Raw genomic sequence first — 13,405 nt, 5'->3', positions numbered from 1 at the left:
AAGCATCTTTTCATGTACCTCTTGGCGATTTGTATGTTTTCTTCGGAAAAATGTTTATTCGGGTCCTCTGCCTATTTTAAAATCAGATTATTATTATTATTTTACTTTTCTGTTATATGAGATCTTTATATATTGTGGATATTCATCTCTTATTAGAAATATGGTTGACAAATATTTTCTCCGGTTCAGTAGGTTGCCATTTCATTTGGTTGGTTGCTTCTTTTGCTGTACAGAAACTTTTTAGTTTGATGTAGTCCAGCTTAATTACTTTTGCTTTTGTTGCTTGTGCTTTTGATGTCATATCCAAAAAATCATTGCCAAGACCAGTGTCAAGGAGCTTTTTCCATGTTTTCTTCTGTGGTTTTTATGGTCTTGTATTTGGTTTTGATCCATTTTCAGTTTGTTTTTGTGTGTAGTATAAGATAAGGATACAATTTCTTTTGCTCATGGATACCCACTTTTCTCACCACTATTTTTTTTTTAAAGATTTTATTTACTTATTTGAGAGAGAGAGTGCAAGTGAGAGAGCACAAGCAGGTGGAGCAGCAGAGGGAGAGGGAGAAGCAGACTCCTCACTGAGCAAGGAGGCTGATGTGGGGCTCGATCCCAAGACCCCAGGATTATGATCTGAACTGAAGGCAGCTGCTTAACAGACTGCACCACCCAGATGCCACTCAACACTATTTTTTGAAGAGATTATCTTTTCTCCTTTTGTATTCTTTGTTCTCTTGTCAAAGATTAGTTGAGTATATGTTTGGGTTTATTTCTGGGTTGTCTGTTTTGTTCCACAGATTTATGTGTCTTTTTTTTTTTTTTTAAAGCTTTTATTTTGGGGATGCCTGGGTGGCTCAGTGTGTTAAAGCCTCTGCCTTTGGCTCAGGTTGTGATCCCAGGGTCCTGGAATTGAGCCCCACATCAGGCTCTCTGCTCTGCTTGGCGGGGAGCCTGCTTGCTCCCCTCTCTCTGCCTGTCTCTCTGCCTACTTGTGATCTCTGTCAAATAAATAAATAAAACCTTTAAAACAAATAAAAGCTTTTATTTTTACATAATCTTTACACTGAACGTGTGGCTCAAACTTAAAACTGTGACATCAGGCCAGGTGTCCCATTATGTCTTTTTATGACAGTATTACAGTGTTTTGATTATTATAGCTTTGTAATATAGTTTTAAATCAGGAAGTGCAGTGCCTCCAGCTTTGTTCTTACTCAAGATTACTTTGGCTACCCATGGTCTTTTGTTTTTCCATATGAATTTTAGGACTGCTTTACCTGTAAAAAATGCTACTAGAATTTTGAAAGGGATTGCATTTAGATAGTAAAGACATTTTAACAATATTCTTTCAATTTATGAACATAGCATATCTTTCCATTTATTTATGTCATCTTTAATTTTTTTAGTGTCATAATTTTCCTTGTACAAATATTTCACCACCTTGGTTAAATTTATTCCTAAGTATTTTCTTCTTATATTTATTTATTTATGAATATGTTTATTTATTTTTAAAAATTTTTTTCTTTTAGATACAGATTACAATTTACTTTTGAATTTGATTTTAGGTATTGCATTTTCATGTTAGTGAAGTGTGCCTCTGCTAAAATTTTCAAATTTAAAAAATTATTTTTTAAAAAGGACCATATGGGAGTTCATGTTGTTTATTAAGTCTAACAGGAAGATCTAACAGGATCTAACAGGAAAATCTAACAGGAAGAAAATCAAAGATTTTGGAGAAAATCTTTGACACTTTCATATTTTCCTACCTCTAATTAAAAATAAAGAATTTGTTAAAATTTGATTTGTTTTCTGGTAACTTATTTTGATGACTCAATATTGTAGAGTCCTATTACTCTTCATGTGTCATAGGGCTAGATAACTAATCTTCCTGACTTCTTGCAGAGTTACCTTGGTAGAATTTGCAGATGTTTAAGGAATGGGCTACAGCTTGCTACTATGGTGATTGATAGAAGAGAGATGTTCGTTTTTCAGGATATATGTCTTCCAGTAAACCTACCTTAATGAATTACCATGGTTCAGAGTATGGCCTACTGTTTGCAAACTGATTTTTGTCAGTGTAAGAGAATTATCTTAAGGATAGATTGTATTGACCAAATTTGTGAAACTGATTTATAAAATCAGAAAAAAGATTATTTTATCATGAGAAATCTTACTGTCTTGTGCTGGATATTTTCTTATTGGTTCTACTAGTTTATTATATATGTTAGGGAGATTTATGAGAAGCTAAATTATAATCAGGGTATTTCTTAGTAAGCATGGAATGAAGGGTTAGTTAAAAAATCAGGACAAAATTGTTAAAGATATATGTGAATATATTTTGAAAGATTTTTTTTTTGCTTATTTTTAATAAGCTTTTTATAAGATTGCTTATCCTTCAGGCCAGAAATATGTCTTGACTAATACTTTAATTGTTAAGGAAAATAGTTTTGGAATGGGAAAAAAAAAGTTATATAAAATTTTTAAGCCATAGTTATAAAGTACGTTTTCTTTTCTTTTAATAGTGTAAGACGAATGGAATGCAAGCCTTTTCTCAAGGTCATAATGAACAACAGCAACATCAGTCTCCAGTTAAAAAAGGTAAATTTTTACCATAATTCCTAAGTTTCATAATTTAGCATTCCTGTTACTAGTTGCCTAACTATAAGAAATTTTATTATATTTTTGGGTTGATTTCAGTCTATATTAGAAATGCTATATAGGTTTGACTGCTTTATGGGAGAGACTATAGTAACAAGTCTTAAACAAGACAGAATCTTGTTTTTGTATTGAATATTGTTTTTGTATCTTGTTTTTTTCCTATAATAGCTCATAATTGAGCTGGTGTATTCATTCTGCTCTGGTGAATTGTTACTGGACTCAATCTCATTGCTTTGCCATCTTTAATGTGTGGCTCTCTCTTCATTGCCCAAGATGAATGCCTTTCCTCCAGCCACCATATTCCCTGTCTAGCCATCAGGAAAGAGGTAAAAGGAGAGGTAGTTCTCCTTAAAAGTATGATCCATAGGCAGCATCTGTCACTTTCACGTAGTATCTCATTGGCCAGAGCTTAGTCATGCTGTACAAAGCAGACTGAAAAATGTAATCTTCAGCTGTGTAGCCCACTAATTCTGCTACTGAAGCAAAAGGGAAGAACCGCTCTTGGTTATAACCAGTAGTCTCTTCCCATTGACTACTTTCTAATAAAATAAAAAGTATTTATTTATTTAGTTTCCAATTTTTTGTCAGTCTATATAATTTGAAAGTTATGAAAATATTAGCTTTTTCTTCTACTATTTAACTCTATTTCTAAATAAAATGTTTAAATTGTTTCCAGTTTTTTTTTGTTTTTTGATATTGGCATTCTATTTTGCAGAATAAGAATTTAGGTCTTCCACATCAGTTCCCTCACTTCTTCACTCTTCTATCTTCCCTCCCTACCATATAGTTATTTCACAAGTTTCAGTTTTTTTTTTGTTTTTAAAGATTTTATTTATTTATTTGACAGAGAGAGATCACAAGTAGGCGGGGAAAGCAGGCTCTCGCCGAGCAGAGAGCCCGATGCGGGGCTCGATCCCAGGACCCTGAGATCATGACCTGAGCTGAAGGCAGAGGCTTAACCCACTGAGCCACCCAGGCGCCCCTCAGTTTGTTTTTTTTTTTTTAAAGATTTTATTTATTTATTTGACAGACAGAAATCAGAAGTAGGCAGAGAGGCAGGCACAGAGAGAGGGGGAGGCAGGTTCCCTGCCAAGCACAGACCGATGCATGCGGGGCTGGATCCCAGGACCCTGGGATCATGACCCGAGCCGAAGGCAGAGGCTTTAACCCACTGAGCCACCCAGGCTCCCCACAAGTTTCAGTTTTAACTGACTTATCACTCTTTATATAAATACAGTTGCTTAGCCAAGAGGTGCATGTCTGTTTCATACAGTCAATCATTTTTCTTAGAGCTAATGTTTGCATTGTTTTTCTATGCAACTGCTATTAACTTTTCCCTTTAAATGCTCCAAGAACGCAGTGACACTTACCTGTAGTATTTTTCTTATGCACAAATATATCAGTTGGTATTTTTTTCCCCTTGAGGATACTTCTTTCAGAATCCTCCATTATCCTGTTCCAGTATGGACTGTTTACTCTTCAGTACTATTGCCCTGGAATGTACTTTTACTCTTATCTTGGGATATCGCATTGCGATTCTTTGGTTTCTTCTTTTAATTTTTATATATTTTAATTTAATTTTATTATTTTATTTTGTTTTGTTTTTATTTTTACTTTTATTTAAGAGAGAGAGCGCATGGAAGCTCAATCTTAGGACCCTGAGATCATGACCTGAGTTGAAATCAAGAGTTGGCTGCTTGGGGTGCCTCAGTGGCTCAGTGGATATAAGCCTCTGCCTTCAGTTCAGGTCATAATCCCAGGGTCTTGGGATCGAGCCCCGAATTAGGCTCTCTGCTCAGCAGGGAGCTTCTTCCCTTCCTCTCTCTCTGCCTGCCTCTCTGCCTACTTTTGATCTCTGTCTGTCAAATAAATAAATAATACCTTAAAAAAAAAAAAAAGAGTTGGCTGCTTACCAACTGAGCCACCCAGGCACCTTTTCTATCTCCTTTTTAAATTGAACCATAAATCACCATATAAACCATTTAAAAATGTATAATTTGGTGGCTTTTAGTACTAAGTCGTATAAATATCACCACTATTTAGTTCCAGAACATTTTTATAATCCCAGAAGGAACCTCATACTCCTTCAGTAGTCATTTTCCATTCTCCTCTTTGCCCAGCCACTGACCAACCCTAATCTACTTTTGGTCTTAATGGATATACTTATTCTGGGCATCTCTAATGGAGTTATATTATATGTGACCTTTTCTGTCTGGCTTCTTTCACTTAACATAAGATTTTCAAGGTTCATCCATGTATAGCATGTATCAGTACTCCATTCCTTTTCATGGTTAAATGATATTTTCTTATATTGATATGTCACATTTTGTTTAACTTTCAGTTGATGGATATTTGGGTTGTAAGCTTTTAGTTATTATGAATAATGTTGCTTTGAATACTTGTGGACAGGTGTTTGTTTGAACACCTGTCTTCACTTTTCTTGGATATACACCTGGGAGTGGACTTGCCAGGTCATGTGGTAATTCTATGTTTAATTATTTGAGGAACTGCCAAACTGGTTTCCACAGTGGCTATACCATTTTACCTTCCCCGTAGCAATCTGTGAGGGTTCCATTGTCTTGATGTCTTTGTTGGGATCTTTAAAATTTTTTTATTTTTTTAAATTTTTAAAAAAGATTTTATTTGAGATAGCGAGCAAGCGAGAGAAAGAGCGCAAGTGTGCACCCATGAGCAAGAGAATGAGATCAGGAGCATGGGGAGGGCTGGAAGGTGAAAAGGCAAACTCTCTGTGAAGCAGGGAGTCCCATGTGGGGCTCCATCCCAACACCCTGGGATCATGACCTGAGCCAAAGGCAGACACTTAACTGAGTCACCCAGGTACCACTAGGATCTTTTTTCACTATGGTCATTTCAGTGGGTGTGAAGTGGTGACTTTTTATGATTTTGATTTATATTGCTCTAATGACTAATGATTTTGAGAGTCTTTTCATGTGCTTATTAGCCATTTGCATTTTTTCCTTTGGAAAAAGTTCTGTCCAAGTCCCTGATCATATTTTAATTGGGTTATTTTCTTTTTGTGATTGAGTTATGAGTTTTGGATACTAGCATTTCATCTATTTTCTCTCTGCCAATTCCCTCCCCCTGCCCACATGCTCACTTCTTTTCTTCCCTTCCACACACACACACACACACACGTAGGTGTATATAAGGTATTTGAGATATATATATATAGATATATATATATATCTATATATATATATCTCCTTTATCAGATGTATGATACTAGGCTTTTATCCAATATATTATTTACACATATTTTGTCTTACACTAGGGTTTTCACTTTTGATAGTTTACATATCTGTACAAATTAAAGAATTTGATGAAGTCTAGTTTTTTTTTTTCTCTTGTTGCTCATAGTTTTGATGTCATTTCTAAGAAATCATTGCCAAATGTCAAGTCATGGAGATTTACCACTATGAGTTTTATAGTTTTAGCTCTTACATTTAGGTCTTTTTTTTTTTTTTTTCTATTTTAAAGTAGTTTTTGTATATAGTGTTAAGTATAAGCCAAATTCAATTTTTTTTTTTTTTTTTTTGCCTTGGATATCCAGTTGTCTCATCACCATTTGTTAGACTGTTTTTTCCTCCATTGGCACCTTTGTTGAAAATCATTTGAGCATAGGAGTATGTGTTTATTCCTCGACTTTCAATTTTGTTTCCTTGATCTATTTGTGCTATAAATAGTACCACATTGTTTTGCTTACTATAGCTTTATAAAGTAAGTTTTGAAATTGGGAAGTATGAGCCTTTAACTTTGTTCTTTTTCAAGGTTGTTTTGGTTATTTGGGGTTTCTTGTAATTCCATGTGACTTTTAGAATTAGCTTTTCCATTTCTGCAGAAAAGACTCCTTTTCTTTCAAAAGGAATTTTGGTAGGGATGATAGTGAACTTGTAGATCACTTTGGGGGATTATAACAATATTAAAATTTTCAATCCATGAACATGGCGTATATTTACATTTACTTCAATCTCTGTTTTATCGGTGTCTTGGTTTTCAGTGTAAAAGTCTTGTACCTCTTCAGTTAAATTTACTCCTAATTATTCTTTGTCATACTAATGGAACTGATTTTTTTTCCTTTTTTGGGGGGGGACTGTTTCTTTAATTTCCTTTTTTTTTGACTCTTATTCATTGATAATGTAGAAAATAAAGCTGATTTTGTATGGGGACATTACTTTGAGCTTAGAGAAATAAAAAGGATTTTAAGAAAATACTATGAACAGTTAAGGGTATACCAGCAAATTAGATGACCTAGGTACAATAGAAAAATTACTAAAAACATAGAAAATACTAAAACTTCCTTAAGATGAAATAGAATATCTAAATAAACACATAGACAGGATGGAGATAGGAGATAAAAAAAATCTCCTAACAAAGAGAAGTCCAGGATTTGATGGCTTCACTGGTGAATTCTACCAAACATATAACAAAGAATTAACACTACTTGTTCAAACTCTTCCAAAAAATTGAATAGGAACACTTCTCAGCTATCATTTTAGGCCAGTATTATTCTGCTACCAAAGCCAGACAAGACATCCTGTGAAAAGAAAACTGTAATCCTTAGAATATAGGTGTAAAAATACCAGCAAACCAAACCTAGCAGCATAGTAAAAAGATGACATATCATGGCCATGCGGGATTAATCCCAAGAATGCAAGGGTGGCTAAACATGTGAAAATCAATTTGTATAATACACCACATTAACAGAATGCAGGGACAAAAAAAAATACATCACCATCTCTATTGTTGCAGAAAAACCATTTTACAAAATCCGATACTCTCTCTTAATAAACACTCTCAGCAAGCAAGAAATAAAAGGGAATTTCCTCAACATAATAAAGGGTATATATGAAAAGCCCATAGCTAACATCGTAGTGGTAAAAGACTGCAAGTTTCCCCTACTAAGATCAAGAGCAAGTCAAGGATCGCCATTTTCACCATTTTCATTCAACATTATACTGGGAAGTGCTAGCCAGAGCAATTAGACAAGAAAAAGAAAAGACATTCAAATTGGAAAGGACAAAGTAAAGTTATCTTTATTCACAGATGACACAATCTTATACCTAGAAAATCCTAAAGTGTAGTACATGTGAAAAATTAGTAGAGCTAATAAATTAATTCAGTAAAGCTGTAGGATACAAAATCTTTGTTACTCATTATTTTAGTAATTTGAGCCTTTTTCTAGTTGATTTTTGTCAATTTTGATCCTTTTAAATAATCAACTTTGGTTTGTTGATTTATTGTTTTTCTGTCTATCTTTACTCTCTTTTATTATTTCATTTGTTCTGCTAGTTTTTTATTTAGTCTGCTTTTCTTTTTCTAGTTTCTTAATGTTTGATGTTAGGTATTGATTTGAGCTATTCTTTTTTAATATAGGCATTTATAGTTATAAATTTTGCTCTAAGCACTGCTTTTTCTGTATCCTTTAAAGTTTGGTATGTTGTGTCTTTGTTTTCTTTTGTCTAAAAGTATTTCTCAGTCCTCTGTTATTTATTGTTTGATCCATTGGTTTGAGCATATATTTTTAACTTCCACATATTTGTGAATTTTCCAGTTTTACTTCTGTTATTGATTTCTACTCTCATTTCTTTATAGTCAGGTTGTTTTGTATGATACCATTGTTTTTTAAATTTATTAAGACTTGGTGCATCTGGGTGGCTTAGTGGGTTAAAGCCTCTTCCTTCGGCTCAGGTCATGATCCCAAGGTTCTGGGATTGAGACCCACATTGGGCTCTCTGCTCAGCAGGGGGCCTGCTTCTTTCTCTCTCTCTGTCTGCCTGCCTCTCTGCCTACTTGTGATCTCTCTGTCAAATAAATAAATAAAATCTTAAAAAAAATAAATTTATTAAGACTTATTCTGTAGCCTCACACTTTCTGCATCCTGGAGAAAGTTTCATGTGTACTTCAGAAGAATGTACATTCTGGTATTTCTGAGTGAAGTGTTCTGTATTTGTTTGTTAGGTTTAGTTGGTTTATAATGTTGTTCATGCTCTGTTTATTTCCTTGTTGATCTGTCTAGTTTTTCTGTTCATTATTGAAAGTGGGGTCCTTGGAATCTCCACCTGTTATTAAATTCTGTGTTTGCCTCCGATTCTGTCATTTTCTGTTCTGTTGTTAGGTAATTGATATTTTTATTATTGTATAATACTCTCCTTTATCTCTTTATCTCAAAAAATAATTTTTGCCTTAAAGTCTGTTTTTGTCTGTTGTTATAGCATACTCAATCCAGCTCTCTCTTAGTTATTGTCTGCATCAAACATCTTTTTATTCATTCATTTTTAACTTACTTTTGTGATTGGACTTAAAGTAAGTATCTTCAGACAGTATATAATTGGATCATATTTTTAATACATTCTACCAATCCCTGACTTTTAATTGGAGTGTTTATGACTGATATTTAATTGTAATTAATAGTAAAGAAGGACTAACTCCACCCATTTTCCATTTTGCTATTTGTCTTCTATGTCTTGTATCTTTTTTGTTTTTCATTTCCTCCATTAAAACCTTCTTTTGTGGGGCACCTGGGTGGCTCAGTGGGTTGGGCCGCTGCCTTCGGCTCGGGTCGTGGTCTCGGGGTCCTGGGATCGAGTCCCGCGTCGGGCTCTCTGCTCGGCAGGGAGCCTGCTTCCCTCTCTCTCTCTCTGCCTGCCTCTCCGTCTACTTGTGATTTCTCTCTGTCAGGTAGATGAGCGAAATCTTTAAAAAACAAAACAAAACAAAACAAAAAAAAACCTTGTGTTTAATAAATTCTTGTATCATTTTTACTTCCTTTTCATATCCCTTATTATATATTTTGAAGTTATTTTCCTAGTAGTTGTACTGGGGAATTATTTAATTTATAACAATCTAGTGTGAATTAATATCAATTTAGTTTCAATATTATACAAAATTTTCCCCATGTAGTGTCATCCCACCTTATAATGCCATTGTCACAATTCCATCTTCAAATGTTGTATAATGTATTAATCTAGATTTATAATTCTGCAATTTTATGTAGTTGTCTTTCAAGTCATATAGAAATAAAGAGGATTTACATCCAAAAATTCATTGATACTACTTTTTAACTTGCCAGTGTAGTTAGGTTTGCTGTTGTTAACTTCTTGATGTGGAGTCTAGTTACTTTGTGCTTTCTTATTTTAGCTTAAAGGATTCCCTTTAGCACTTTTTCTAAGGCAAGAACTGTCTTGTAACAGTTTGCTTATAATGCTTATCAGTGTGAACCTCTTTGAGTGTATTCAGTTTTTAGTTCATTGAGCTTCTTGGTTGTGTCAGTGTATGTATTTCACCAAATTTAGGGAGTTTTCCGACATTATTTCGTAAAATATTTTTTGTCTTTTCTCTCTCAACCTCTCCTCCTATGACTCCCATTATGCATTTGTTGGTATTTTCACTGTGCTTTGACAAATATCTTAGGTTCCATTTATTCTTCTTCATTTCTTTTTTCTTTCTACTTCTCAGACTGGGTAATGTCAGTTGACTTTATATTTGCTCACTCTATCTTCTGCCTGCTCATATCTGCTATTGAACCATTCTAGTGGTTTTCACTTTGGTTATTGTACTTTTTTCCCCAGGATTTGTTTGGTTCCTTTTTATAATTTTTTGTTTCTTTATTGATATTTTCTATTTGGCAAGACACTTTCTTATGGGGTTTCCTTTGGTTCTTTGAGCATACTTAAAATAGTTTAAAGTCTTTCTCTAGTAAATCCAATATCTCTGTATCCTCAGAGAAAGTTTCTATTAATTTCTTTTTTTCCTATGTATGGACCATACATTCTTCATTCATTGCATGCATTGTCTTTTGTTGTTTTTGGAAACTGAGTGTTTTGAGTATAATGTATTAACTCTGGAATCAGATTTTCTCCCTTGTTGTAATTTTTGTTGTTTATCTGGTGACTTTTGTGAACTAATGTAAAGTCCATGTTTGTTATATGTGGCCACTCAAATCTCCATTGTGATATCTGCATGGTCACCTGCTGATTTGGCAGAATTCTCAATACCTAGAACCAAAAAATATACAAGGAAAAAGAACCCCCTCATCTTTGCATATGGCTTTCATATGCGTGTTGGGCTGTGCCTTTAGTAAATACTTGATCAGGCAGTTTACAGCTATTTTTTGACTTCTTGTTCCTGAGAAACTGGAAGGTCAGCTAGAGGTGACAGCTTAAGATCTTCTCAAGTCTCTCTATGAGCATGAGCCTAGCCTTTACATTGCATGTAGCCTTTCAGATTTCTAGGAACATCTGAGTCTTTCTGTGCCCTTATTCCCCCAAGCGTGTTTTACCCTAATCTTTTTACCCTAATCTTTATTCCTAAACTTTTGGGTTTTCCTATTGTTTGCTTTGTTATCCCTTCTCCCAGATGGAATTGGCTATTACATTTCCCTGTAAGTGTTTCGACAAATGGATTCAGATAGCAGCCTTAGGCCCTGGAGAGTTCTTAGGTGAGTTAAAGGCAAATCCTTTGAGATGATTCTTTAGGGAGTCAGCAGATAGGTCAAAATGAACAACCGCAGTTCTCTCAGAATATGATTTGCACTACTCACTGTTCTCTACAGTACTGGGAACCTGTACCAGGAATGAGAGCAGCTGTTTTCAAAGCTATTGCCAAGCTGGATTGGGGAGATGTTTTCAGGCAAGTTAAAATGCCACAAAATTCTGTAGCATATTTAGCTGTTCTTTTCTTTACTAAGCATTCCTCTGGTTTTGTAAGCTTTTGATTCCAGAATTCAGAAGGAGTTGGTTCTGGAGGTTTTTGACAGTTTGTTGCTCTGGTGGAGAGATAAACTTTCAGGGTTTCTTTCTTGGTTACTTTTGCTGACTTACTCTCTTGTTTCAATCTTGACTCCTGTTTTCTTCTTTTTTGATTTACCTCCTCATTTTGCTCAGTGCATTTTCCAGGAGTTTCAAAAAAAGGGTATTGGTTTGTGAATTCTTTGAATTTGTGTATTTGAAAATGTACTAATTACATACTTGATTGATATTTTGGTTAGTTAGAAAATTCTAGGTAGAATGAACTTCTGAAGCCAGACACAAAGATTCCATTTATATAAAATATCTAGAAAAGGCAAATCTATAGAAAGTAATGATTCCGCTTAGATGGGATTAAGAGTGAAGAGTGATTGCAAACAGGAATGAGGTATCAGATGGTAGTTGATATAAATACTCTAAAAATAGACTGTGGCAGCTGTGATTTCCCAGCTCTGTAAATATACTAAAAATCATTTAGTTGCACACTCAAAAGGAATGAATTTTACAATATGTGAATTATACTTCAATAAAGCTATGGAGGAGGAGGAAAAGGAGAATTGCAGAATTCTCCTTGGTAGTATTATCAAAACTTGCTGAGTGAAACCTTCCTAAGACAGGGAGTGAGTCTTCAACCTCAGGAGACTTTACTTTGGGACCTCACATTCATACAGAACTAGCTGAGTTTTCACTGTATGGATTAAATATAAATATAAATGTTTGATTAACAAAATTCCAGGTTGAAATTATTTTCATTCTAAAATTTTAAGGCATTTTGCTTCATTTTCCAGCAGGCTATATTAATTGGTTTTTAAATCTACAAAGTTCAGTGCCGTTCAGGTTTCCAGTACTTATAAATGGCCTTGTTTTGGTTTGCTTTTTGTTTTTGCTGTTACTGGCTTTGGATTTATTTTGATTGTGTGTTTATCTTTGCTTTTTAAAATTTCCTAATGTATCTTTGTGTAGGTTTTTTTCAACTTCATTTTTCACCCGCTGGGCAGTTGGTGCACTTTGGTTCTTCTTATGTGGAAATTTGTGGATATTTCTTTGATAATTTTCTCATCTCTATCTTGTCTATCTTCTTCCTGAAATGCCTGTTATAGTCAGATACTAGTGATATTAGTCTACTTGATTCTGTAATTTTCTTATATTTTCTTTCTTATTTTCCATCTTCTCATTGTTTTGGTTTTGCTTCCTAATAGCTTTCCCCAATTTCTTTCTCTGGCAGCACAGTCCAGAGAACAACTTGGGACTGAGTGTTAGCCACTAGTTCTTTTAAAAGCTACAAGTATTTCCATCACTGGAAAATTCTTATTCAGCTTTTATATGTGGCACTACAGCTTCAAGAGCTGCCCAGTCTGTCCCTCTCTTTTTCATTCTCTAAGTTCAGAATCCTTAGCCTGCAGTGCCTATTCCTTTTTAAAAGATCTTTTTTGGGGCAGCTGGGTGGCACATTTGGTTAAGCATCTCACTCTTGATTTCAGCTCAGGTCATGGTCTTAGGGTCCTGAGATTGAGCCCTACGTTGGGCTCCCTGCTGAGTTTGACATCTGCTTGATATTCTCTCCCTTCTCTCTCTGTTCCTCCCGCTGCTAAAATAAATAAATCTAAAACAAAACAAAAACCAAAACCCAAACAAAAGAGCTTTACTGAGGAATAATTTACATACTTTAAAATATACCATTTTAACTATACTATATACTTTATTGTCTTTTTAAGTAAATTTGCAGAGTTGTGTGACCATTTGAACAGTATGGTTTTAGAACCTCCTTATCACTACAAAAAGCATCCTGTCTACTTTTACAGTCAGCACCCATTCCCAGGCAACTAATATTAATCATTGTCTTTCTCTATTGATTTGCTTTTTCTGGCCATTTCATGTAAATGTAATCATACAATAAATATTTTACATATGGCTTCTTTCACTTAACATAATGTTTTTCAGGCTCATCTATGTTGTAGCACTTATCAGTAGTTCATTTTTATTGTTGAGTA

General features: G+C 34.4%; 1 protein-coding gene across 1 annotated transcript in view; it reads left to right on the top strand.

Moving 5' to 3' along the window:
* Positions 1-13,405, top strand: part of C16H8orf88 (chromosome 16 C8orf88 homolog) — a 38,363-nt gene that overhangs the window by 16,692 nt on the left and 8,266 nt on the right. Inside the window, exon 4 of the mRNA XM_032316525.1 lies at positions 2,514-2,589. Within this exon, the coding sequence (XP_032172416.1) occupies positions 2,514-2,589 (76 nt within the window). The remainder of the gene's footprint in view (positions 1-2,513; positions 2,590-13,405) is intronic.

The sequence above is a fragment of the Mustela erminea genome, chromosome 16, assembly GCF_009829155.1.
Source record: "Mustela erminea isolate mMusErm1 chromosome 16, mMusErm1.Pri, whole genome shotgun sequence".
In the NCBI taxonomy this organism is placed as follows: domain Eukaryota; kingdom Metazoa; phylum Chordata; class Mammalia; order Carnivora; family Mustelidae; genus Mustela; species Mustela erminea.
Note: the sequence above shows the minus strand (reverse complement) of the source record. Positions and strands in the feature narration are given on the sequence as shown.